The sequence below is a fragment of the Falco peregrinus genome, chromosome 5 (assembly GCF_023634155.1).
Source record: "Falco peregrinus isolate bFalPer1 chromosome 5, bFalPer1.pri, whole genome shotgun sequence".
NCBI classification, from domain to species: Eukaryota; Metazoa; Chordata; class Aves; order Falconiformes; family Falconidae; genus Falco; species Falco peregrinus.
In genome coordinates, this window is record NC_073725.1 from 58,521,097 (window position 1) to 58,547,574 (window position 26,478).

At 36.4% G+C, this 26,478-nt stretch overlaps 1 protein-coding gene across 3 annotated transcripts in view; it reads right to left on the reverse strand.

Moving 5' to 3' along the window:
* The window catches only part of LOC101922203 (sodium channel protein type 5 subunit alpha-like), a 53,893-nt gene extending 28,106 nt beyond the window's left edge, over positions 1-25,787 (reverse strand). For 2 of the 3 annotated variants that reach the window (XR_008747560.1, XM_027791765.2), the window contains exons 1-7: positions 15,083-15,185; positions 10,694-10,782; positions 8,394-8,600; positions 7,707-7,770; positions 6,940-7,084; positions 5,456-5,650; positions 3,738-3,929 (exon numbers count right to left, since the gene is read on the reverse strand). Coding sequence is in view for 2 of the 3 variants with exons in the window: in XM_027791765.2 (XP_027647566.2) it covers positions 3,738-3,929; positions 5,456-5,650; positions 6,940-7,084; positions 7,707-7,770; positions 8,394-8,600; positions 10,694-10,772 (882 nt within the window). In the remaining variant the exon portion in view is untranslated. Of the gene's footprint in view, positions 1-3,737; positions 3,930-5,455; positions 5,651-6,939; positions 7,085-7,706; positions 7,771-8,393; positions 8,601-10,693; positions 10,783-15,082; positions 15,212-16,282; positions 16,373-17,760; positions 17,880-19,297; positions 19,606-25,619 lie in introns of those variants that run through there. The other variant, XM_055806632.1, reaches the window with a different exon arrangement.
* Positions 25,788-26,478: the final 691 nt, after the last annotated feature.

Below are 26,478 nucleotides of genomic sequence, written 5' to 3' on the forward strand. Positions count from 1 at the left end.
TAGAGAAATCATCCATTCCAGTTTTTATAAAACTAATTATGTCCTACCGAAATGCTTCTACCCAATACGCCTTTTTCTCTTTGACTTAGCATATTTAGCCTCCTTTTGTGATTAGAGTGTACATTGCTTGAAGAGTCCTCAGTTGCAGCAGAGCTAGTACTACTAGCAGTTACCATAACGTTAAACATACTGCCATTTTTGTTGCAGACTACACTTATTTGACTAATGGCAGAACTCCACACTGGAGCAGCTCACACTGCTTGCACCATGCTCTAGGCCTTCCTTTTTTTCTTTTGGTTTTTTTTTGTTGGTTTTTTTTTTTTTTTTTTTAATATGAAATATCAACATTTGTAGGACAAAGTGAGACCTGTGATGTAGGGGAGCAAGAGGAAGTGAGCGTACAGGTGCACTATGCACCTTGAAGAACCTTTATTTGATAAATAGCTGCTTCTGCTGTCAAATGATCATCTGTAAGCATGTGTAAGACAGAGTAATGTTACAACCAGAATCTCACACAGCCACAGTTACCTGGAGCCAGGTCTTGGAGTTTTTAATGCAGATAGTGTAGAGGCATCTGTTAGCAAGCACAGCAATACAAACTCTGCAGAACACACTCCTGAAAAGCAGGTTCCACTAAACATTTCTCGTACCAGCTTCTAATGCAAACTATTAGCCATTTCCAAAAGTTCCTATACTAGAGATATTCATAACTTTGCCATTCTCTGCACATACAGAGGAGAAGGGACCTTGGGAAGGGTCTGAAAATGTTATTCCTGAAATGTCTCAATACAGATTGCATTTGGCACCCCATCTGTGCAGATTTTGCACCCTTGGAGAAGTAAGGCCTACCAAATTTATCTCCTGGCTCAGTCATCTCTTGCAACACAGTCACAGACTTAGAAGAAAAAAATTAAATAATCAGCCATAAGAGGTGATTTTTATACTTACAGATGATATAACACCTGCTATGGAAAGACTTTTTTTCCCCCTCAATAGATATAATAATACACTACCATGGACTGTGACAGAGTGCTCCCTTTAAGCACAGAAGAACCAAATTAGGTCAAAAAATGGTATAATATTCTTAACACAGCAGGGGAAACATTAATGACACTTTATAAGAAGCAAATACTACACTAAAGATGATGACAGATGGCAGTTGCTGCCAAGTGGATGATTTTGGCTCCTTCAGCTCAGACACATAACTTAATATAGCTAGGATCATGGAATTTAGAAGAAATTCTGACCACGCTGACTGCCAGAAGGAAAACCTAATCCATTTTAGCTAGGATGACATGTCTGATAAAAACACCCCTACAAGGACACTTTTCAAAAGGAAGTAAGTTGGACCATTACTCCTTTAGCTCTGTTACTGGAAGGTCTCCGTTTCCTCTGAGGTGGGTGGGAACAATTCTGATGTTTTCCCAAAAGCAAGAGAGAATCTGTCATGAGATGGAATAGATTATCATGATGGGGGTCACAGAAAATATGTTGGGAGACAGAGGGGTGAGGGTTAATATCAAAATGAACAGTGTATGTTTTGGTGATGAGTTCCAGCTCTCCACATCTAGAGAGCCTGCTCAGTCACAGTAAATGATCACCAAAGAAATGGAAGGAGAAAACAAATCTGAGAGGGTGAAGGAAGACTGGTTTGAAATTCCAGACCGCATTATCAAAGGTGTGGCTGGGAACCAGGGTTTCAGTCAAAGTGTTATTTGGACACAAACAACTATTTTTGCACCATCTGTTCTTCCAGTGGACCTTGTTTGGTCTAAGTCATAAGCCTTTACTGGAGAATGGCTGTTCTGAACCATGGCATCAAAAGCTTTCTTTTTAGATATTGTCAAAAATAACTCAGTAATATGGGTAATTGCCTGAGAATTATTTTGGAAGATTCAGCTCAAAATGAAAATACCTAAAAATAGGCATTTAAATGTGGATGTCTACACAGAGCCAGAGAAAGATTGAAGTTGGGAAGGTCCTCTGCAAGTCCTCCCACTTCATTGCTCAAAGCAGGACAAACTTCAGCTGTAGGGCCTTTTCCAGCTACATTCTGAATCTCTCCAAAAATGAAGACCCAAAAATTTGTCTGGATGACCTGTTCTAATGTTTACCCTCTGTCACAGTGACTTCCTCCCCTTCCTTAACAAATAATCCAAATTTATCTTTTGCAGCTTGTTCCCTTTGATTTTCCGTTGTGCACCTGTAAGAAGATCTTGGCTCCTTCCTCTTTATACACTCCATTAGATACTAGTAGACAGCAATAATCAATTTCTTCCCTTTCCCTTTTCTCCTTCAGGCTGAACAAAACCAGCCTCTCCACTCCTCCTCACAAATCATGTGCTACAGCCCCGTAATCATCTTGGCAGCCTCCACTGGCTTTACATGATATTTCAAAATAATGTTTTACTGGAAAGCTCAAAACATAACACAATACCCCATGTGCAGTCACACACACACTGGTCAGGTCAAGTGAAGATACACACATGGACTAAGCATTGAAAAGATAACAAATCTGTACTCTACATGGATGATGTACCATTGGTAACATGATAGTAAGGACTGTCCATGAGATACACAGTATTTTGCCAGTGTCAAAGGTACAATGAAAAAAACCACAAGATTAAGGAAAGTAAGAATTAAAAATCTTAATAGCAGTTTCTTAATGGATTTAGAAAAGTGATGAGCAGAAAAGCCAGAAGTCACTGTTGTAATCAAGGTGTGAAATAGCACATGTGGGATTCAGCCTAATATTCAGACAGCCATATTTAATTTGTCTATGTGCACGTTATATATACAATTGTATAATACCATTAAAATTGATGCATATTTTTTTGATAAGTTTGATTCACTTAAACATAAGTGTCGGAAGCCATTTGAGATGCTCTGTTGAGACATTTGGTATCTGAGACATCCACAGTCTCTGACTAAAAAGACATGACACGTCTGTACCCCTCTGTAGAGAGGTGGGGACCAAGTAAGACACTCCAGAAAAACTCTAATGTTTCTAGGTATGAATTTGTGACCCAAAACATTAAATCTCCATTCTATTCAGGGAATTTAGAACCTAAATCACATGTAGACACCTGCAAACATAAACCTGGAGCACAATTCACGTGCCTAAATCTAGGAAATTAGTAACATTTGAGATACCATAATGTATTTGAGATATCCACACTATGCTGGAAGATGTGCCACAGACGTCAAAGATAACCAGGATATTCAACCTGTTGAAAAACATCTAAAATGGCACTAGATGATATGTTAGACAAGTGAATCACACCCTTAGCATCAGAAGTCTTCATACTGAAATAAATCCAACCCTAAATATTTAGGCCAGAGAATTAACTGTGTGTACAAAAAAAAAAGAGAAAGGTTAGGTCATTAGGGAAATTCTAAAGCTTACAGGATTTTGTATGTTTGTTTATGCAGCACAATAGAGACAGCAGCAGATCTTACCACAGCTGTAAATGCAGAGGTCTACAATGTGTCATAAGTATGCTACTGACAGCCACTTCGAACCTCCCTTTTAAATCCATACACCGCTGTCTCCCTCTGGTTCCAAAATCTAACTTTCAGATTGCTTTACAAAACAAGTTAATCTAATGCATGCAAGAAGGAGAAAAAAGGGGAAGGAAAAAAAATAATAAAAAATTGCAAATAAAGAAAGCTTTTCTGCTCATCAAATTGTCATATCACATACAAGTCTAATGAATATATCTATTTTCAATACTTACAAGTTTCTTGTGGCAATGACCAGGCTGTGAATGAAATATATGCTCCTCTTTGTCATGATCACCTAAAATTAAGCTTTGGCTTGAAACAGGTTTTTCTTTCTTCAGCCCTTTTTCTTCTGAATTTTTCAAGTCATCAACTGACATTTCAGATCTGACATGTAAGGCCTTATTACTTTGTCCTGCAGCCAACATCTGTAAAACAAACAGCAAAAGGTCTGTCTGTTAATACAAGGCAAATGCAAGTGCATGGACTAGGATCACATGCATTTTAATTATTATGTTATCTGAATCCTTTGTACTAACAATTCCTATCTTTCAAACATTAAACTACTATATAAAGACAGGAGTACAAAATGCTATTCACAATACTGAAAGATAAAGCAGGGTTACTTATCAGCTACTGCAATTAAAGTCTGTCCTTGCCACTTTAGATACTTTATTTTGTATCTGAATTACAGAATATTATGGTGTATCCTTTTACACTCATTTTCTTGCTTTGGAAAGGACTTTGAGCTCAAAGACAACAGAAGACTAAAGGCTCAAAATAAATCCTACAATGTTAAACCTTTCTTAACTACTAATCCTGTTTAAAGAAAAATAGAAGGAAGAAAAGCCTAGGAAGGCTTGGCAAGCTGAAATTTCAGACAGAGAAACGTTACAGGCCTGTTGACAGCTGTAGAGGAGGAAATTGATAAACTGGTGATGTCTTTCACCTTAATGATAAAACTGGATAGTTGCTGGAGAATATTTTTATGTTCTCTTACAAGTCTGACTTTTCTGATTGTTAGCAGTAGATCAGAGGTATTTTTTATAAAAAGTTAGAAGATAACATGTTTTGCCAATAGTTTTCAATTTATCTTGCTGCTTCAGCTCAGAGCTCCACTTCTCAGAAATAAAATAAACACCAGGTGATCCCTGGTCCCATACGAGCCAAGGAATGAATCTGGGCAATAATATGCAAAGAGGAAACGCTGTAGAAATCTGATGTGTGTCTATTAGCTCTCCAAACCAACAGCAAAGAAACTAACAGAGTCTCTGGATGCCTTTCCACATTAGTATGGAAGTGATGGAATTAGCCTGGCCAAAGACTATTTCTGCTCTTGGCAACTGGTGGAACTTCTGCAGGCAGTCACTCAAAAAGAGGCATGACAGCCCTTCAACAGCTGAGCACCGTGGCTCTCAGAAAGCTTGCATTTTTAATCAATCCTGAAATCTATCAGCATCACAACTTCCAGTCTCAGGGAACTGTAGAAAGGATAACTTTTCTTATGGATGCAGATCGATCCACTCATACTTCTTTCATCAGATTACACAGTAATAGCAAGAAGGAATATCCAGAAAAAGGAGATTTTGTACACAGCAATGGTGGTATTGCAAGAATGGGACAAACCACAGAGCACAGGCACCCACGTAATACCATAAAAAATGTATACTTGCCAGCAAGCTATTCCTATACAATTTCAGGTCTGCCAATCCTAAAACGTAATGATGTAACTTGGACTCCTGCTGTTTGTATCACTGAAATGTTTGTATGTTTAAATATATATACATACATACACATGTGCATTTATAAAGAGACAAGAGAGAAAGGGAAATTAAGTGTGGGGAAGTATTGTATGAAGCACATGTTTAATTAAAAACCTCATTTCCCTATATTCACAAACAGAAGAAAACAAAAGGAGCCACATATTACATACTATATAGAAAAATTTACAAACCTGTTCTTTCTCTAGAATTTGTTTGGCATCCTGAAGCAATTTTGCCTTTGCCTCTGTTTCAGCAAGAGTAGCTCTGTTTTGCTCTTCATATGCCATAGTTACTACAGCCAAGATCAGGTTGAAGAGATAAAAAGAGCATAAAAAGATGACCCCCAGAAAAAATAACATGTAGTTCTTTCCAGATGTACGGATAGTCTGTGAGGAAAAGGTTGTAATAAATTCTTAACAAACTAACATTTACAATAGAATCTCAAACTAACTTTAAACAATTTAGTTTCCTATACAATACAAAAGGTCAACATACTGCACTGTTTTCATTAAAGAACAGTAGGATCTACCTCTGGTCTAAGTTACACAGAAGGTCTAGAAATACAACTAGGCAGGTGTTCCCCCAGACTTCCAGTAAAGAAATTTCAGCTCTTAAAAACTTCTCTGTGATCATACAATGTTTTATTTTTATGTAACAGACCATTAAATATTCATAATGATATCATGTACTGCAGAGAACAATTAACAAAATCCATTCTTAAAATTATCTTTCAGCAAATCAGGCAAATGCTCATCAGAGTTTAAGTTGGGAGAAGAAACTTCAGCTGTAAAGAAATATACTGGTGACTACAGAAGAAATTAATAAAACTCAAGTAATAAGGATGAAAGCTAGGTTCTCCTAAACCATCACAAAAGATGCTCTAATTAGAGAATCAGAGGCAATACTGAGACTGATTGCCTTTTTTTTTTTTTTTTTTAATGGCAGCAGAGGAGATGGCTCAAAATTAAGCTGTCAGACATTAAAAACTAAAACCCACTTGACCTCCAAATGGCAAAAGATATATCCATTTAAAAAAAAAAAACAAAACTCAGTTAATAAAGGCTGCTGGAAAAAAAATTTAAAGTGGACCATATGAAAGTTATAGAACAAGGCAGAGAATAATTCTCTTCTAGCAAAGGCACTGCATAGATGTAAGGGATTCAGAGAATTCTCTACATGCAATTTTTCTATCATTTTTGTCAAAAAGGGGAATTTAGAAATTACATTCAGCTCTCTGAATCAAAACATAAAGGGTCCAAATATTTTAGTACCAGTTGTTCAAAAATTATCTGAAATAAAAGTGTGTATGTTGAGCCAAAAAGTTTGGTGAGGATTCAGGACATAAAAGGAAGAGAAACAGAGTATGTAACAAGTCCTGCAGCAGGGAGCTCACTAGCCCGATCTACTATACACCCCGATCCTTTGCTAGTTATGTATTAACATTTAACTATTAGTCACTGACCCAAGTGTGTTCTCCAACAAGACTATGAGCATTCACAGCAGGATTGCTCCCATCCAATGTCACTTGCTGAAGTTCTTACAACTTAGTCACTTGAAGCCACTTCCTTAATACTTATGTTGCTTTTAAAATAAATTTGGTGTCAGTGATGTTAAAACAGATGCAAGTTTTTCTAGTGGACATAAAGTCATTCTAGCAGGTAATAAAAGCACCTACTTGTCTGTAGAGACGCTCCCAGTAATCCTGTGTCATCAGACGGAATACAGAAAGGAAGGCCCAGCCAAAATGATCAAAACTTGTATAACCAAAGTCAGGATTCTTCCCAACATTCTGGCAGCTATAGTTTTCTGGGCACTCATTTCTAACCACAAAAGAAATGTTAAACAGTATTTACTTGCAGTATTAGATTGTACCTTAAAGCATCTGGTACACAACATCAAATACACAAATTTGTTCAGTTTATCTGAGAGTCCATTTTATTATTCCCCAATATAATTCTGCCAGAAGGGCTGACTTAGAACAGACGTTTATCTAGCCAAATAAACTAGACAGAAACTCTAGTCCTGTCCAGTTTCTGAACAGACAGAAACTCTCCACTGATGTATGATAGGTGCAAAAAAATTACATAGAGAGGGGAAAACCAAAAAATATATTTCCTTTTAAATAATTCATCAAGGTGAGGAGAGTTTATTAATATCTCAGAACTCTTTACTGTTCTTATTTGAAATTTTATTTGTTCCCCTCCTCCTTTATATCATTCTACATTACCATTATATTACCAGCAGTTAGTAACAAAGCACATGTATAATTGCTTGCATCCTAGTACTTTGTTCTTTGTCTAATGTGAAATATCTGGGTTTATATTTAATAACCTCCGTTCCACTCTCCTGAAAAATCATCACCATTCCTTTAGGCCAAAAATAAAGACACAGTACATCTGGAGGTAAAAATAAGGAAGTACCAAAGCTGTTTTGTTCACTTACTTAGGATGTGAACTGAACCCACAGAGCAGTATTTCAGAAGATTTATTCATTCTGTAGCAGATATCTAATAAAAAAAATAATTAAGGAATCATAAAATCAGAAGCTGTCAGTTCCTACAGTACTCTGACAGTAAACCATACATTACTGCACTTTAAAGAACACTCTGAATGGACCAAATCTCTGTGAAAGACTCCTTTCACAACAAAGGGCATATAGGGCTGTTTCTCAGCAGATCTGTCCCTATGGCAATTAAAAAAAAATAAATAATCATTAACTGCACAACTCACAATGTAAGATTGTATTTGATCTCCGGTAAAAATAAGAATCTCTGTGAGAAGCAGGCAAAGTCCCTGAATGATACAGATTTAGTGATGAAAAAAAAAATAATTCTCTGTTTAGTACCCCTAAAATTAGGATCCCCGTGCAATGTACATAGGTAAAGAAGAAAATGCTTATAAAAAACTCCATCTTTTCTATCCCACAGACTGCTAATCTTCCTCCAAATCTAAGATTTACTAATCTCACATTCAGTTGTCCCAGAGATTTCATATTACTACTTGTGTGAATGGAAGGATATACTGTCTTATGAGAAATACATAAAACTATATTTTAACATTTCTGTGAAAAAACAAGACACACATTGGAAGATACACAGATTATATAAAGGGAGAAAAGAATAAAATTTACCTTCATCATTTGGTACATATATCTTGGCATCCTTACATAATGTGTCATTGTATGTAGCATTAGTGAGGACACATTTGAATTGTAAGTTGCCCATAAAGAGCTGGAGGCCTATTAGAGCAAATACACTCAAGCAAAAAACAGTCAAGATCAACACATCAGTAAGTTTCTTAACAGATTCAATAAGTGAATTTACGATGACTTTCAGACCTAGAAAAATAAGATTCAATAATACACAAAATAAGAAGAGGAATACAGTAGCGTTCCCATATAGCAATATACAACAGTTTCAAGTATGTTAAAAACAATCAGTGTAAAGGGGTTTGTAACGTTTTGTAACTTTTTGTAACTTTAAAGTAATAAATGAGGTAAAAAAAAGCATAGGAATGAGTAAAGTATTTTTACTTAAATTTCCTAATCATAACTTATTTGGCTGTTACTTCCTCCTAACACTAATTTTTCTGACTTTTAAATTCTAAATTAAGACGGCATCTAAGCAACTTACAAACTTTAATGAATATGGACTGATTTCTGTGCTTGATTAACATTAAACAAGTACTTCACATTGTGCCAAATACACATTACAGTAAAGGATAGCTTCTACTGACCTCAGGGAATTTGTTCTTAGAAGATAATGCCTTAATATGTCACCAGTTTAAAAGCAAAAGAACGTCTGACACTGGGAAGGGAACAAATACATGTTGGGGACTGCCCAGCTGGAAGGCAGCCCGGCAGAAAAGGACCTAGGGGTCCTGATGGGCACCAAGTTGAACATGAGCCAGCAGTGTGCCCTTGCCACAAAGAATGGTGGCCTGGGGTGCATCAAGCAAAGCATCGAGGGACGTGACCATTCCCCTCTACTCAGTACTGGAGAAATCAACACTGGAGTACTGGGTCTAGTTCTGGGCTCCCCAGTACAAGACATGCACATACTGGAGAAAGTCCAGCAAAGGGCCATAAGGATGAGGAAGGGACTGGAGCACCTCTCCCATGAGGAAAGGCTGAGAGAACTGGAACTGTTCAGCCTGGAGAAGAGAAGGCCCAGGGGTATCTCATCAGTGATACAAGTCTCTGAAGGGAGGGTGCAAAGCAGATGGAGTCAGGCTGATCTCAGTGATGCCCAATGACAGGACCAGAGGCCATGGACACAAACTGAAACCCCGGTCGTTCCCTCTGAACATCAGGAAACACTTTTCTACTGCGAGGGTAATTAACTGAGCACTGGTGCAGGTTGTCCAGGAGGTTGTGGAATCTCAGTTCTTGAAGATATTCCAAAGGTGTCTGGACATGGTCCTGGGCAACCAGCTCCCAGTGGCCCTGCCTGAGCTCAGGGGCTGGACCAGATGATCTCCAAAGGTCCCTTCTAATCTCAGCCATTCTATGAGTCCATGAAAATGGGTTATAAATAAACTGAAGACCAGTATTTTGGCAGAACAATTGAATTTGAAATATGACACAGGCAGAGAGTGATATCCAGGATTTTTCTAGAAGTCTTACATAAGAAAAATGTAAAATTACATTTAATTTCTGTTCTCCATGATGAATATGAAAACTCTTGATGGGTGGCTTTGACATTTAAAAAATAAACACTTCCTATGTTTAATTCTCATTATAATTCCATAGCAAAATCAAAAATATGTTTGTAATTACACAGAAATTATAAAGTTAATATGTATATTATGACAATGGGATGTATAGTCATTTATACTTTTGAAAATGGGTTTTTGCTGTTAGGCTCTAAAATCCATACTTTGGTATCCTAATTAGTGGCACAACTTACAAAAATATCAGACAGCATATGCAAAACACTATTGAAAGTATTATGCTTTATCTAGATAGTGGCTGTGATCAGTTCAAAACCAAAGGAAATTGAAATATTGTGAAGTTAGCATACTGGGAAATAAACCATGGAAGTTTAAGCTAATGAATTAGAACATGAACCAGAAATGTGGTATAGCCACATTATGTTAAGACAACATATTGAATAGGGCACCGCTCAGGAAATACAAAAGTAAAAAGATAAAGGCACTGAGCTAAGTAAAACTGAACATTAGTGATGTGAGAGAAAAAGCAGAAAATAAAAAAAAAATGGCCTGTGTCAAAATCATTTTGGGCAAAGATTATAAAAATAATTTCTTAGGATGCTGCTGAGAGTTGCTACAGGCTGCAAAACAGTCACATCTTGGGGTCCAGTTAACAGTCACAAAAAGTGACCAGAAAACTGAAGACAAGCACAGGAGAGGAACTAGAAATAGCACACAGCTGGAGCAGAGAGGAAGTTAGTAAGACATGTTGTTCCTTACCTGGTATTACTGAAATAGCTTTCAAAGTCCTGAGTACTCTGAAAGATCGAAGACTTGAAACTTTACTTGGAGTAAACATAGTAGCATACCTATAAAAAAAACCACAAAACTATACCTATAAAAAAATAAAATGATTGACAAAGATCTAGCTTTTCAGAGCATATGCACATTAAGCACACAGTAATGAATAAGTTACAGAAAATAAATATGTCCCAAGGTAGATGTCTAAAGTTAGGAACCTAAGCCCATTTCTAGGTATTGATATAAAATATCGAGACTTTTGAACAGTGCCTCTGAAAAGAAACATAGCAAATTTTTACTTAGCGTGGATTTGGATGCTTAACTTTTGAAGTGTTTATCCATCAAAATGTCAAATAAATATAAACTCTTCAGTGTCATACGCACACCCTCCTATAATGAGGCTAATCTGACTTAAACACCACACGGAAGTATATGTTGCAGCTATCTCAAAACTACGCAATATATACTTTGGAAGGGAGTTGAGCAAAACTAAGTTTACAATACATTAATTCTGTACCACATGGCTGCCTTTCTAACTTTAACAGTCAGCTAAGAACTTGAGTATTGAAACTAGTTTCAATTTAATCATTTCAATAATCTAAAATTTTCAGAAAATTACTATTTTACAAGTTGCATTTACAAGTTCTACGCAGCACTTTAAAACGTTACTCCGTACTTTGTGAGATTTCTTTCAAGTCAGAAAGGACATCAATTGTGACTCATCTTATGACAAGTTCATAACTGGTAACACAATTCCCCGAAATAAAAAATCAGAGCCTGAGAAACATTGGTTTGAAAGGACCTCTGGAGGTGATCTAGGCAACCTCCCACTCAAAGCATTACTTTCATGGACAATAAATCAGAACACTGTGACTTTGCCTAGACTGTAAGATTAAATAATTCTCAAGTACCTTAAATAATAATTGCACTTGAGTTACATATTGAGTTAAATCCCAAATACTTTTATTTGTTGCAAGATAGGACCCAAAAAACTAGGAAATACTCTATTGCAAAGTGCTTCTATCTGCTTGAACACAAATTAATTAGGAGTATGGGTAGGAAAGTCGGGCCATAAAATGAAATTGTTCATAGAGCTGCTGGACTACTTGATAGCTTCTGATGATCAGCAATGCATAAGCTCCTCAGTGGTTTATAGATTACCAATACGAATACTCTGTTCATATGTGTATATACATGTGTGATGACGTGCGAGTACATAGCCTACTATTCACAAATAAGGACAAACCAGCCGGGGGTATGGCAGTTGCTGGCAGCCTTTGCTGCAGAGCTCCTGAGATGGTGGAGTTTAAGACCTTGAGAGAAGTAAGCAAGATGAAGAGTAGAATAAAAATCCTGGACTTTAGGACAGCAGATTTCACTGTGTTCAGGGATCTCAAACTTCCCCAAAGGGAAAAGTGGCCCCCAGAACAGACGGCTGATCTTCAAGGGGATTTTCTCCAAAGCACGGGAACATTGCACCCCGCTCTGTAGAAAGTCAAGCAGATGCGGCAGAAAACCAGTTTGTCTGTACAGGGAGCTCCTGACTAACCTCATATTCAAAAAGGAAGAGTGCAGAAGGTTGAAGCAGGGAGAGCTCTGGGAAGGGACGCTAAGACATTGCCAGGCATGCCGGGATGAAGCAAGGAAAGACAAAGTGCAGCTGAAGCTGAGCCTGGCAAGGGATGTGAAGGGCAACAAGAAGGGCTACTTTAAGTCCATCAGCAGTGAAAAGATGGCTGAGGAACCTGTAGGCCTGTTGTTCAAGGAGGCAGGGAACCTAGTGACAAAGGACATGCAAAACCTGAAATTACTCAACACTGCCTTGATTTGGTCTTTACCAGTGGGGTTTGCTCTCAGGCCTCCCAGGTCCCTGAGTCTTGTGTCTAAACCTGTGGAAGTGAGATACTGTCCATGCGTCTGTGTGCTGCGATCGAAGGGATACAGTCCAGCTGGCACCTGGTTACTAGTGGCATCTCTCATGGGTCAGTCCCGGGGCCAATATTGTTTAACAATTTCGTTAACATCCTGAAGAATGGACTAGAGTTTGCCTTCGGCAAGTTCCCAACTACAGAACTCCAGGGAGGCAGAGGGGGGAGCAGTCAGTGCAGGGTGGGAAAGATGCTCTGCAGGGTGAGCTTGACGGACTGGAGTTAGCGGCTGTATAAACCTCATGAAGGAGGTTTATAAACTGTATAAACAGTTAGTGGCTGTATAAACCTTATACAGCAAAATCAAAGGCAAATTCTTGCCCCTGAATCAGCATTACCACAAGCAGGAGCTGAGGGCAGACTGGAAGGAGGAGCTTTGCAGAAAAGGACCTGGGGTCAGGGCAGACAAATTGAAGATGAAGGAGCTGAGCACCCTTGTGACACAGCACACCTATCACACATTGAGCTAGGTTAGCACGAGTCTAGCTCCTGTGTTGAGGAGTCTAGCTCATACACTGAAGGAAGTGATCTCTGACACTGAATCTGGAGTATTGTGTCCAGCTTTGGGGTCTCTAAGGCAATAAAGACATTTTACATACTGCAGCAGGTCCAAGCCAGGGCTCTAAGGTGGGCAGTAAGACAATTAGATGGTTAAATTGTTAGGCTGGATTGGATTTGTTGAGTCTGAAGAAGAGCAGGCATCTTACTGCTTGCTGTCTTTAGCTGCCCAGTGTGGGGGCTTAGAGAAGGTGGAGCCAGGCTGTTCTTGGAAGCTCACCATGAAAGGATGAGAGGTAGTAGACATAAGCTGCTACACGAGACATTTCAATTAGAAATTTGGGAGGAAAAAACCCCACAACGTGGTTGGAATGGGTTGCTCAGAGAAACTGTTGAATCTCCATGCTTAGAAAAGCTCAGAATTTACCTGGATGAGGTCCTGAGCAACCTCATCTAAATTAGTCCTGCTTTTAGCATGGATGTGGACCACATGATCTCCAGAGGTCTCTTCCAATTTACATCACTCTACACTTCTAATAAATTAAAACATGACAACTGAACACTATTCAGAAATGCTAAATGACAGATTTGTTTTGAAAGAGACTGAGACTTATGGGCATAAGTGAATCTGTTCACTGCTTCAAGCAAGACTATTTTGCTTTCAAGATGAACATTCTGTATTTGAGATGCGCAGTCTAACTTGGTTTCTTCCTCATTTCTTGTCCGCCTAGCTACTTGGCTTTGATATGAATTTAGAATTGACCACAGCAGTGATCCATCTAATACTAATTAGATGACTAACACAGTCTAATACTGTGTCTTCAAGAACGACCTAGAACAGAGGCTTACAGGGGAGTTTAGAATCAAGGCAGTGATGTTTTGCTGGATTAATTCTTCCAGGAAATTTATAGCTCAGGGACTTCTTGAACAAGAGTATCTTTGTTTTAAAAATAACCCTAAATGTGTTTTCATCCAGGTTTTTGTCCGGAAGCCTTCTGAATGCGGCTAAGTTGTTTGCATCCACAGTCTCCTACAGGAATATGCCTACATATAGTGTGAAAAACTACTCCCTTCTTTTTTATTGCCATCTGAAAACTTCATTTGGTGCCTTCAGCTCTTGTTGTAGGATAAAAAAATAAATTATTTATTATCTTTTTGGCTCTGTGCCACTGAATTCAACCATGTTCCTGCTCTGTATTTTTTTCATGAGAGTTCTCCATTTATTTTCTTATTATGTGGAACACAAGTTATACATCTTTTCTGCACCTTTTTTAATTGTCATCTTTTGAGATGTCAGGAGTAAAACTGTGTGTAGTCCTGAAGAAAAATACAGGCCACACAGTGAAATAACGATGTGTTCTACTTTTTTATTTCTTACCCGTAATGTCCTCATTATCTATTTCCTTCTCTGACCATGATTGCACACTGGAGTGGTGTTTTCACAAGACTGTTTATTTTAACTCCAGCATCATCTTCCCAACAAAAGAAATCTATTTCAGAGCCCATAACTGTGTATGTAAAGTCAGGTCTGTTTTTCCTCAAGCATTACTTTACATTCTTGGGATTTCATCTGTTATTTATCACCATCTCATTCAACACTTTGTGACCCACTTTGGATCCTTCTCAAATGAGTTTCATCTGATCCAGAGTACAACTGAGACAATATAAAAAGGCATATTTAGTTTTGGCTGTACACACAATTGTCTCTTAACAAAATTTAAATTGAGAACAATCACATAGTTCTAAGATGACCTTTGCATTTAGGTCTTGCTTTAAGGTCTATGACTATTTTTCTCTTTGCACATATGCAAAGGTGACTCAACTACGGTAACTCTTAAGCAGGTAGGATGCCAGCCACTCTAAAGAACTTCAGCAATATCAAATAGCATTTTATCTGCATGTTTGTCTCCTGAATGTAAAACAACAAATGAGTTTTACTTACGTGACGATAATAGCAACAAGATCCAAGCAGTTCCATGGATCTCGAAGAAAGGTAAACTCATTCCAAACAAATCCTCTTGCTAATATTTTTATCAGTATTTCACCAGTATATATGGCAGTAAAAAGATGTCTGAGAAAGAAAGTGTGTATTAAAGTTATAGATATAAAAATATTAATTAGATTGAGACACGTTCAGGCATGCTTTTACCTTTTCTACGATTTAATCACTGGATGGAGATTAAAGTAGAAAATGTGAAGTAAAATAGGACAGGTTACATTACTTTCAAAACATCATGAGTATAAGATGCTTTCCTGAATTTTAGTAAGATTTCCATGTAATACTATAATCACAAATGTTCACATAAGCATACCATACTATTTCTGGATGAAGGATAGCTCACATTTTGCTATGAAAAAATTTTAGGACTGCGTTTATGCTTTAAAGCAGGCTGGAAAATTTCAAAACCTCAGTGTTTTGGCAGAACAATAACAACAAAGCCTTATTTTAGCCTGTAAATTTTGTACATCTTACACAATTATTCCGACAAATACCCTATAACTGAAAGAAATTCTACATAAAATTCAGCTATCATTATCACCATCTTAGCCCAAAATAAGAGTAATTAAAATCATAAAACCTTTGAGGCTCCAGGCACATTTTCCAGATTTAATTCTAGAACATGAACTGAAGTTACACTGGATACAGTGCACAATTATGACAGGTAACAAGACTTCATAAATAGATGGCTTCCTAATGCGAACAACTGAAATAGGGCTATCCCCAGAAAACAGTAACAAAGAACGGAAGGAGTATTTATCCCTTTAGACCTTTTGCATGAGCTGGCCATACTAGACATTCAGGTTATTGCCTTAGAATGAGAAATAAATATTTAAATTAGAGTCCTGCTGCACAGTCTCTCCAAAAGGCTTAATCCTTAAAAGGAAAAATGGGGCAGCCTTCTATGTTACACCAGTTGGCAAAATTAGCCAACGTAGAGAAAAGGGCAGATGGTGTTAGCTGCTAAGAAAAAGCACTGAAGCTCCACAGAAGAATGTGTAATATAGTAATTCTGAATCTTCACCAGAGGTCTGGCTAGGAATTTTCAAGCCCCAGAATTAGATCACACATTATTTAGATTTTTCAGCCCAGCGTGTTAGTAGCCTTAGACAAAGAGTGAACAATAGCAACTGAGATACTTACTCAGCCCAGCTGAGTTTTTCTGGAAGCTTATTTACAGCTATGGAAACACAATTAAGTATCACAGTACATGTAATAAAGCAAAAAAACCATGTGAATAATAAGTTAAGGAAAAAGTGCTGCATTATAAAACAAAGAACTTCAGAAATTTGCTGATTTACACACAAAACCCCCTAAAGATATTCAAATAATTACTTTGGGTTTGAATATGCTCAGAACTTCTCATGTGTTTTCCAAAGAAAGTGATGTCAGATCAAACTTCTGCTCAGTTAAGTGAACTTCATGATTTAAAAATAACAATGAATTATCTGCATTTGGAGATCATTTTCAAAGTCAGGACGTTAGTGGGACATAATATATTTGACAGAAGAGACGAGGAACATAAAGGTAACTGAAAAAAATCTGAGTACTCTGCTGTCTACTATTATTTGAAACTTCAGAAACCTCAATTTCTTCCTAGCAAGAGCACAGAATAAAAAGAAATGGGCCACAACCCCATAATACCTAGAGTTTTTAAGCCTAGGAAAACCAGATGAAAAAGTTTAATTATCAATTACCAGCGTTCTTTGACACTGGGAGTCCATATATGTTCACAAGAGATACCTATGCTGTGCCATAACTTCAGAAAGCTTTCTCATTTTATGTGGCAGGTGATGAAAACATACATAAGAAAAAACATCCTTTCATGAAAGTTCACTTATCACCTAAAAAAAGTGGTGGCTTTTTCTTAAAACAAACACTGGCCTTAAATATAGGGTTTATATGAAACTGAGCCACAGCAAATCTAGCAATTTCTAATAGCATGAATATGCATTCAAGTCAGCCGTAAGTTCCCATAAAAGGACCTATTTCTAAAAATTAATAATTCCAGATGAAAACAGATGTTTGCCAGAAGGAGCAGAAGCTACTCAGCATATGGTTTTGCACCTGCGATCCTCCACATTCTTACATTCTCCAAACCATGTTTGTATTTTTGAAAAAATATAAAAAATGAGTGCTTCTTAGAAGCTTCTATACTTGACTGTGAAATATATTTCTTAGGATAACACCAGACTCTTTCAGCAAAGCATTGCTGTAAATCACATCCTTCATATTTTAATAACTAGGGATTCACTGTTTTGATTGGGGTTTTTTGTTGGGTTGGTTTTGGTGTTTGGTTTTTTTTTTAATTTAAGCTTGTCATCACAGTAGAGATTTAGAAAAACTTCTGGAAAAGGGCTAAAATAACATATGGTAGCTACAAATGCTATTTCATAACAGTATCTGCAATTCTGACTTTAAATATAAGCTTTTTTTGACATTTTTACTTGTACCAACACCATGTAAATAACTGTTGTAAACCAAGATTCCATATAACTTTTTAAAAATCTGTCACAGCCACGTGAGCTTACATTTACGTTAATATGAACAGAAGAACAGAACAATAGAAAATCGTACAGTGTATTTTAAAACTGAAATAAGGGAAACCAACAAAAGGATATGAATGGGTCATAATTTTAATTGCTGCTTTTCTGAGTGGATTAAAAGGACCAACTATACACAAGGCAGGTGTCGCAGTGAACCGGAAAATAGTCCTCCTTTTATTTATCACCATAAAAGTCTATAAAAGAAAGATTCATGGTATATGAAATATTTCAATAGAACAAAATTTTCCCCCAAAATGTAATGTTTAGGTTTTCAAATCTGCATCTAGAACTATATCTAACTGCAATTATGAGTAAAGCTTTCCTGTATTCATACCTGGAGCTATGACTTGATAATCCTACATTTTCAAAGAAAGACAGCAGCTATACAAAAGTTCATTATTGTCTACGAGGAAGAAGTAGTAATGAGAATTAATTTGAAGAGCAGGTGATCATATTCACTTGGACAAAGTAATTAAAGGATATTATTCTAAGACTGCAACAATGGTGTTAATCATACTCAGAAGAACCTTACTCTTGGATAGTTTTATAGGCTACAAAAGATTATTTACAAAATACGTATTGTGTATGACTTCCAGAATCCAGTCCTGTCAAAACCAAAATTTTAATTTTGAAATATCTCTAAGTTACCAAGTAAAACTATAAATTCCCTCTAAGGCACCTTAAGGTCCATGCAGCTCAGTACTTTTACCACAAGAAGTGAAAATGAAATCTCTTATGCCAAAACCACAGCTCACCAACTTTTATGTAAATTTATTCAACTGATTCAACCTTAAGTTTCTCTTCATAAAGAATATCACTTTGATTACTTTGAGAAAAAAAATAATTCTGGAAGAACAAAGCTTTCTGCATGTTCCCTGATTAAATTATTATATACCAGTGACTTGCTTGTATACATAAAAGACAGCAACATAGGACTGGGTGGAACCTTCTGCTCCTCAGGTCAAGTCCACCTCAATAGTAGAGCAATCATACAATAGATATTTAATTTACAAGGGATTCCTAGAGCATCTACTTTACACACTCCTATAGGCAACAACACAAAACAGTTTGCAATAGCATTGATATGTGCAATATAAATATGGTACAATAAACAAAGCCGATGACACACAAAATAACAGAAAATTAATTTACTATAATGAAAATATATGTTTTTGCTACACAGAGTACTGGAAATATCTCACATATGTCTCTCCTAAATTGTATAATATTTGTAATTTGGCAAAAGCATCTGTAGTGAGTCAGCAATTCCAGCCTGATGTACAGTTTGACAGGCCCTGTCCATACAACAGTGAGTTCTGCCCCACTGACATCAGAGAAACATAGCATCAGTTATCCCAGAATATATTTCCTATCAAAGTGTATCTATGAGGTGTACCATGTTTTCATAATTAATTCTGATTGGTAACTGGAATTTGAAATACCTTTTCATTACATAATATGGAGCATATCTTAGCACTCCTGCCCCCAAAAATACTAGTAATGTTCAAAGATCTACAGAACAATCAACCAGCATCTCCTGAATAGAGGTTTTACTATCTCTTAAGAGGTCAGCAGACAAAATTAAAATAAAAATGCTTTTGAAAGTTTTAACCTTGTGATCACTGTAGTATGGATCAAAATCTTCCAGGGGTTCCCCAATGAGCTCCACAGGAAGATCCCCATACAGAGATGGCAGTTTTTTGTAGGTTTTCAGATCAAGCTGAGGAGTAAGTTTATCTTCAGCTCCTTGGTCCTTATTCTCCTGGTTATCTTTTTCTTGCTCCTTTTTCTTCTTAGCAATTCTTTCCTCGATTGCTGCCAATGACTCAGGGCTGAAGCGTCGAAAGCTGTTAGTTTCTGATGGCCAAACCATGGGATCCATTTTTCCTTCTGTATGTTTGTTTCCAGTGCTAGAAGTAACTTAAAAGAGAAAGCTAATGACAATTAGAAAATAACAGAAATAATACACAACTTAAACCTAATATCCATTAGACAGATTTTCTCTTTCTGTGAAACCCTGTATGAAAATAGAACAGAAGAGAACAGAACAGGACTATTTCAGTTGAAAGGGACCAACAATGATAATCTAGTCCAACTGAGGACTCATGAAGCTTTTTTCTAATTTTGTTGAGTAGCAAACTGAGAATGTGGCCACAATTAAGGCTTTACTATATGTGGTTTGATGAAAGAATATTTGCATTAACATTAAATAACAAACTGTATTATGAACTTTTATAAACCTAAGCCAAAACCAAGATGCAGTGTCTGGGAAGCATCTGAATTTCAAATGTAACTCCAGATTTCCTAAAGTTTTTATAAGACAACTGTTGAAATTAACTTAGACACAACTTATCACAAGGCTACATATATATGACGCATCACACTACAAAGCGTAGCATGTTGCTTGATACTATTTCACAAACTTTGCTGGCAATGAGTCCTGCATGCTTTCACACCTTGTTATTTAAGAACCAGTTATTACACAGTTCTCAAAAAATTACAGTAACATCAGTGACGGAACTGGGATAGCTCTGCTATTAATTCTGCTTGCGAGCCACCCTCCTGTTCTATGTGCTTAGAAAAGCATTTCCTCAGAACAAATTTATTAGGAGACGATTTGACCACCCATCAACCCTCACAAAGCTCCATACCCACTGACTGTTATGCAGAATTTAAACAATCTAAAGATGCCATAAACGACTAATCCAAACCAAATAATCAAGTAAACCTGGGATTGCCCTCCTCACACCTGCATGCCAATAGGAAGATGAGTCTCACCTAGAATTTTGCAGGTGCCTTAACACTTTGTGGCTCGGCACCAGTGTTTGTGATTTCTGGAGACCTTGTTGTTTACTAACTACTCTTTTCCACACATCACAGGAAGCATTTAATTACTATTAACTACTCGGATTTTGATCCAAGTCATTGACTTGTTTATTCATGCTGACAGGTATGGATCAATTCTGCCTCCCATACCATCCTGGAAAAAGGTAAATGTGATGAAGCAAAATCACCTTCTCACATATTCACAAATACTGCAGTTCTGGGTAGTAGCAGATTACCTTCAAGAATTTATTTTCAACTATTCTCCTCGAGCTGAAATCACTGACAAAGAAGAAGGGCGGCAAGAAGCACTGAAGACTTAAGGCAAATCCCCATGAGTATTCAGTTACTGATGACTTCTGGCCCGAATTCACTACGTTACTTGTAGTTAACAGTAGTTTATATGACTGCAGTTCTCATCCACAAAAGATGAAGAAAATTTTGACCCATTACAGGATGATTTGTCCTTTGTGACTCATGTCAAAACCAGTTGCTCCCATCTAATAAACACTTCTGGTCACCAACGGATCTTTAAAATACTCTGCATTTTTGATTGCCTGAGGTCCAGCTGTGCTACCTCAGCTTTGTGAGCTCACATGTGGACCATGCTAGAGAATCAATATTCTCATCTAATTACAGCTCTCTTCTTTACATGCATAGATATATTTATTTAAAAAGAACATGCAACTGCCTGGAGCCAGAATGAGGGGGCAATGATATTGTTTCAGTTTAGGGGATTTAGGTTTTTTTTTTCTTCTTCTGGGACTTTACAAGCCAGTTCAGATCTGATCAGGGAGCACAGCTCAGAGATCAAAATTTACCATGATAACAAATTGGAAGTATATAATCAAAAAACTGTTACTTTGTAAAAGCACACAGACTCATTTCCAATTGAAAGCTCAAAAGATAAAATGAAAATCAACATGCTCTTTTTCCCCCCCACATTTTAATAATTCTAAGAAGATTCATTTTATCTTCAAAACACTTTTAAGGACAACAAAGAGACTGAGCTTTTAGGTAACTACACTGACTAATAAATGAAGCAAAGAACATGGTTTTAGTAAATACAAACGTTTTAGTGTCAAGGATTTGGAAGCTGAATTTTGAAGGCTGATCTGTCAAAAGTAGTGATGAAGAGCAAAAAAACCCTACAAATTCCCTTCAGCAGCAGTGACTAAAAGTCATAATTGGACAAACATTCATGGACAACATGAGAGGATTTCTTCAGAAGACCGGTACCACAATGTACTTGTGCTCACATGGAACAACAGACTTTTTGGCCTTTCATCAACCGCCATGTATTTACAAATGGTGACTGAAGTTAGAAAAAGGAAGCTAAGAAGATGTGAAAAAATCAGACTGAAATCCTTGTGATACAGATGACTATAAAATTTTGAAAACAGAGTGACTACTCCAAATTCCTGAAACTCAGCTAAACTCAGCCTCCTCATCATATGCTGCTGAAGTAGCTGGATTTTTCAGTCAAGACATTGAGGTAAAGTATTACCCTTAGAAATAATTTCAGTCTTTGGATTGGATAGAAAGGTCTCCCTAGAAAATGATTCTGGGAGGGCAGCTACAGAACAAATCTCAGAGGTAAGCTAAAGTACTACTGAATGGGCTTTTTTCTAGAACCTGGGAGAACAAACTTGGGTGTGTATACAAGTTAGTGTGGGAAAATTGGAACAATATACTACCTAAATCACACTGCTGAAGGTAAATACAAAGGCAGAGTCCAGATCTGTTAATTTCCAGCACAGGATATGTAAGAAATTTCCATTTAAATTAAATTAAGCATTGCAAACCCTATGACAAGTTTTGGTATCTCTGGTCCTATAGTAGAGAACAGTCTATCAGTAACATACAAAAGTACTGGTGGGACCTTCAGTTACTAAAGGACCACTCTCTATAGGATCAGGGATAAAAAATATGTCCTCAAATTCATCTTTTTTTAAAAATGAAAGTTGAAATTTCTTATTTTTCTCATCTTGCGATGAACTGCATTCAGTATATATAGCTAGCCATGGGTTTAGGTTAGTCTAACTGGCTTAAGGCTGACTTGGTGTACTGTGAAAATGACACAGAATTTTTTTCTGTCAAAACCCAAGGAATTCCAGATATACTGATGAAACGCACTGAACAAATGATCTGCAAAGTATTAGAATAGGATGACAAGTCATTACATGAAATGGACACATGGGCACTACTAATAGTACAATTATCTAAAAAAATTTCTTAAGATGGAAGCTGTCCTTTAGGACAATTTTCCTAGAACAGCAAAGTACTGCCAAAAAATGAGTCTATTAACACAATGTTTCACTGACACAAGTTACAAAATGCTCACTGTGGTAACGACTAATCACTAGAGATAATAACTAACAGATTTAGAGTTTTAGAATGAAAACCAAATACAAATTCAAGGCCTATATGCAACTCTTTAATTTGGTTCCATTTATCTGAATTTCAGAACTCCTTTCAGCTCCCTAAAAGCATGTAGAGTTCTTTTTATTTGCAGCAAAGTAACAGCAATCAAACTATTGACCGTAAAATATTCAATGGTGCTTAAGAGAGGAATTTAAATTAATACGCTCAGGAAAAGACTATCAAAGTCAGCAAGAGGCATTTTTTGAAGGAAAAGTTTCCCAACTACAAGATAGGAAAACTAGTAGGAACGTATGTAGAAAAATGTCCTTATCTGTGCATCAATCTAGTTCTAGAATGTATTATAACCAGTTCTGAGTCTCAAATTATTTCTATCTGTTCCCTTGTCAATACCTACCCACTGAATATTTCCTGTGAGCACCTGGATCTGAAAAATTAAAGGATAAACTATCTGTTTAGTTTGGCTTTAGTATGTGTTTAGTAGATTCTTTCACAGGGGAATAAAGAATAAAAACAAGTCCCTGTGGTAGGATTTTGTCTGAAAGCTGAAAATCAAATAACTATCTGCTTAACATAGGTCAAGAAGTATCTTAAAATTAATACATAAATAAATAAAAAGAATAAGACACGTAGCAATACATACCATGAGATTCACCACCACAGGACTGGAATTGTTAAAATCTATGCTCTAGTCAGAGTCCTGTTGCTTTTTCAGTACCGATCCACAGTATTTCCAAATAGCTTGTTTTGACCAATCTATGTATTTGCCAAAACTCATTTTAAGTGGGCATTTGCAAAATCAAATTTTAACAAATCTTATACAAAGTTCAGACAATGATAATAACAAAACAGCCAGAACCAGATATTTCCAAGTAGTTCGTAATGGAATACTTAACTACACTTAGCACATTCACTTGTGGTTCATGGAACAAGATGGCCTTTTCAGCTTTATCACCAAAATCAGTAGCCTTATTAGTACCTTAAAAATATACAAATATATATTAGCACATAGGCCAGACATACAGAAACACAAAGATATTATGGATGGACACAGCCTGTAGATAAAGACATCTTCATTGAGGTCCTGCATGTGAACAAGACATCATAACTCCCATTACAGTCAACAGATATCTAGTGGTATGTATAGTCAATCAAGGCCGTAGAGATATTCAAATGACCAAAAGCAGACAGCTGTTTTAAAATCATCTAAAACTCCAGTAACAACATTAACTAAACCTCCACTGACTGTAATGGGAGTTTATACACCTAGATCACAGACAAAGCACTGAATTTAGACACCTAAATATAGCTATCAATCTCGCACCGAATCATTCCATCGCTGCCTTTACCATTTCCTTGCTGTTAAACAGAGACCTCTAATACTCTGGAGTCACCTTCCTATATGACCCACAAGAGCAGAACTGGATGTCAGGAAAACCAATAGTCTGCATGAGCTATTTCAGATTTCAAACTTTACATTCAGTCAGTTCACCATATACAACAGGAAACAGTGATCTGAAAATTTCAAATATTATAAGCATCTACAAGCTCATCATCACCATGGATGCACTAGACATGTATACTGTAATGAATGCCCATTATTAAAAATAATAACTTACATCCCACAAAAAAAAGTAATTAAAAAAGAAATCAAAACACTATTTACATGTAGCTCAGGTATTTTTCTACAAGATGAACTACTGTTCATCTGGAATAAGAAAAACTGAGAAAGCAGCTCACAGCAATTACCTTATGAAATAGGCTAGGAATTCTCTTTTTCCTATGTTGTACAATACCTTGCAAAAGGCTACTGCTATCGCCTGCTCAGTTTCAATAAAGAGAAAATACTTCCACTGTCTGATAACCATTTTCTTCTCTTTAACTACCAATAATTAGTAACAGATTTAACAGATTTTAGTACTTAGGTAAAATCAAGCATGGATATTGTATTGGACTACTGCTCTTTCTAAAGTACATGGACATTTCTTCAATCTAGCACTTTGTCCCCCACTCTCTGCTTCCCACTCGCCCCCCTGCCCCAACAAAACCTTTTTTTGACAAGTACCTACCAGTGTGTGTGATGGCAGTGTTTTATTTTGTTTTGGTTTATTTAACAGATGTAATATACAAAGTTATTCACAATAACAATATAATATAATGAAATTTATTCACTGATTACCTACAAAATCAGAAACGTATGTAACAGGCTAGACAGTGCCTTACTTAAACACCCTGAAAAAACCCACTCACCAGCATTTTTGTGTGAAAAGCATTTAGATTTGTGCAGGTAAAGAAGTTCCACTTATGTCAAGACATAGTATAACTCCGATTAGATAGTACTAAAGCCAATTTGAGGACTACTGTGCATAAGCCAATATAACAAAACAAGACAGAACGTAGTCAGTAATTTATATGAGAACTGTATTAACGTTTATTAAAATGTTATACTGCCACATGTAAACTATAGGAAGAACTACATGTTTACAGCAATATAGTAGTTCTACGTTAAATACACATTTTCTTATGTACATGCTGCCTGTACCTAAAATAGTACCATATCTAAGACTTAAAAACGTGTGCACGTTTTTTTATATCTATATATACATGCATGCACTTGTATACATATATCCCTAAATATTTTGAACAAACATAGATAGATTTAAATTAAGAAAATTAGCAATTGAGATTTCTCATTGTATACAAATATTTAGGAAAACCAAAATACTTACAACATCCCCTTCAAAATAAAAAACCTTCACAGTGATTTCTTAAGTTTGTATTTTCAGAGACAGAAAGTCTTCATTTTGTCACTTTCACCATTCTGCTCAAAAGAACATCTCAGCTACCTCCCATGCAGAAAGTTTTCTTTTGTATTGGGATGTCTGGGGGAGGGCTGGAGGGAGGAGCATTGTTGCTCTTCTGCCAGCAAGAAATTAAATTTTCTGATCTCATTTGGGACACTGTAAAAAAGGAAAAAGTACATGGGTGATACTTTTGAAGAATAATCACCTAAATATTAATCAATTATTTTATTTCTGCTGCAATTATAATTACATTTATTAAAAGCAAAGAGGGTTTCTTTTCTTCAATCAGAAACATATATGTAAAAACATATGAAAGCAAAAGCTTTCACAAAAAAACTGTTTCACATTTCATTTTTGAGATTTTAAACAGATGAACTTTCTGTCATATATTAAATATTGGCACAACATCTTCCCTTCATTAAAAGCTTTTGGTTAGAAATTAGAGTTATATATTACTGGTTTTCATTCCTTAATTTCTATTTTTTATTATTCCCAGGCTATGATGTACATTCATTACACCTTATAAAAGAAAATCTCAAAATCAAATATAATCTTATATAAAAGATCAGAGTCCAAAATACATTCAATATCACATTATGCTATAACTTCCATTAAAACACACAAACCTTGTTTGAGAAAAATAAAACCACAACATTTATCCTCACATCTGAAATCGGTTGTATTTATTTAAATAAAAATTATGTATAAAGCTTGCTAGCAACAGGTATTGGATAGTAACACATACACATTAATGGTAAACCCTATCGCTATATACAGTTATTTC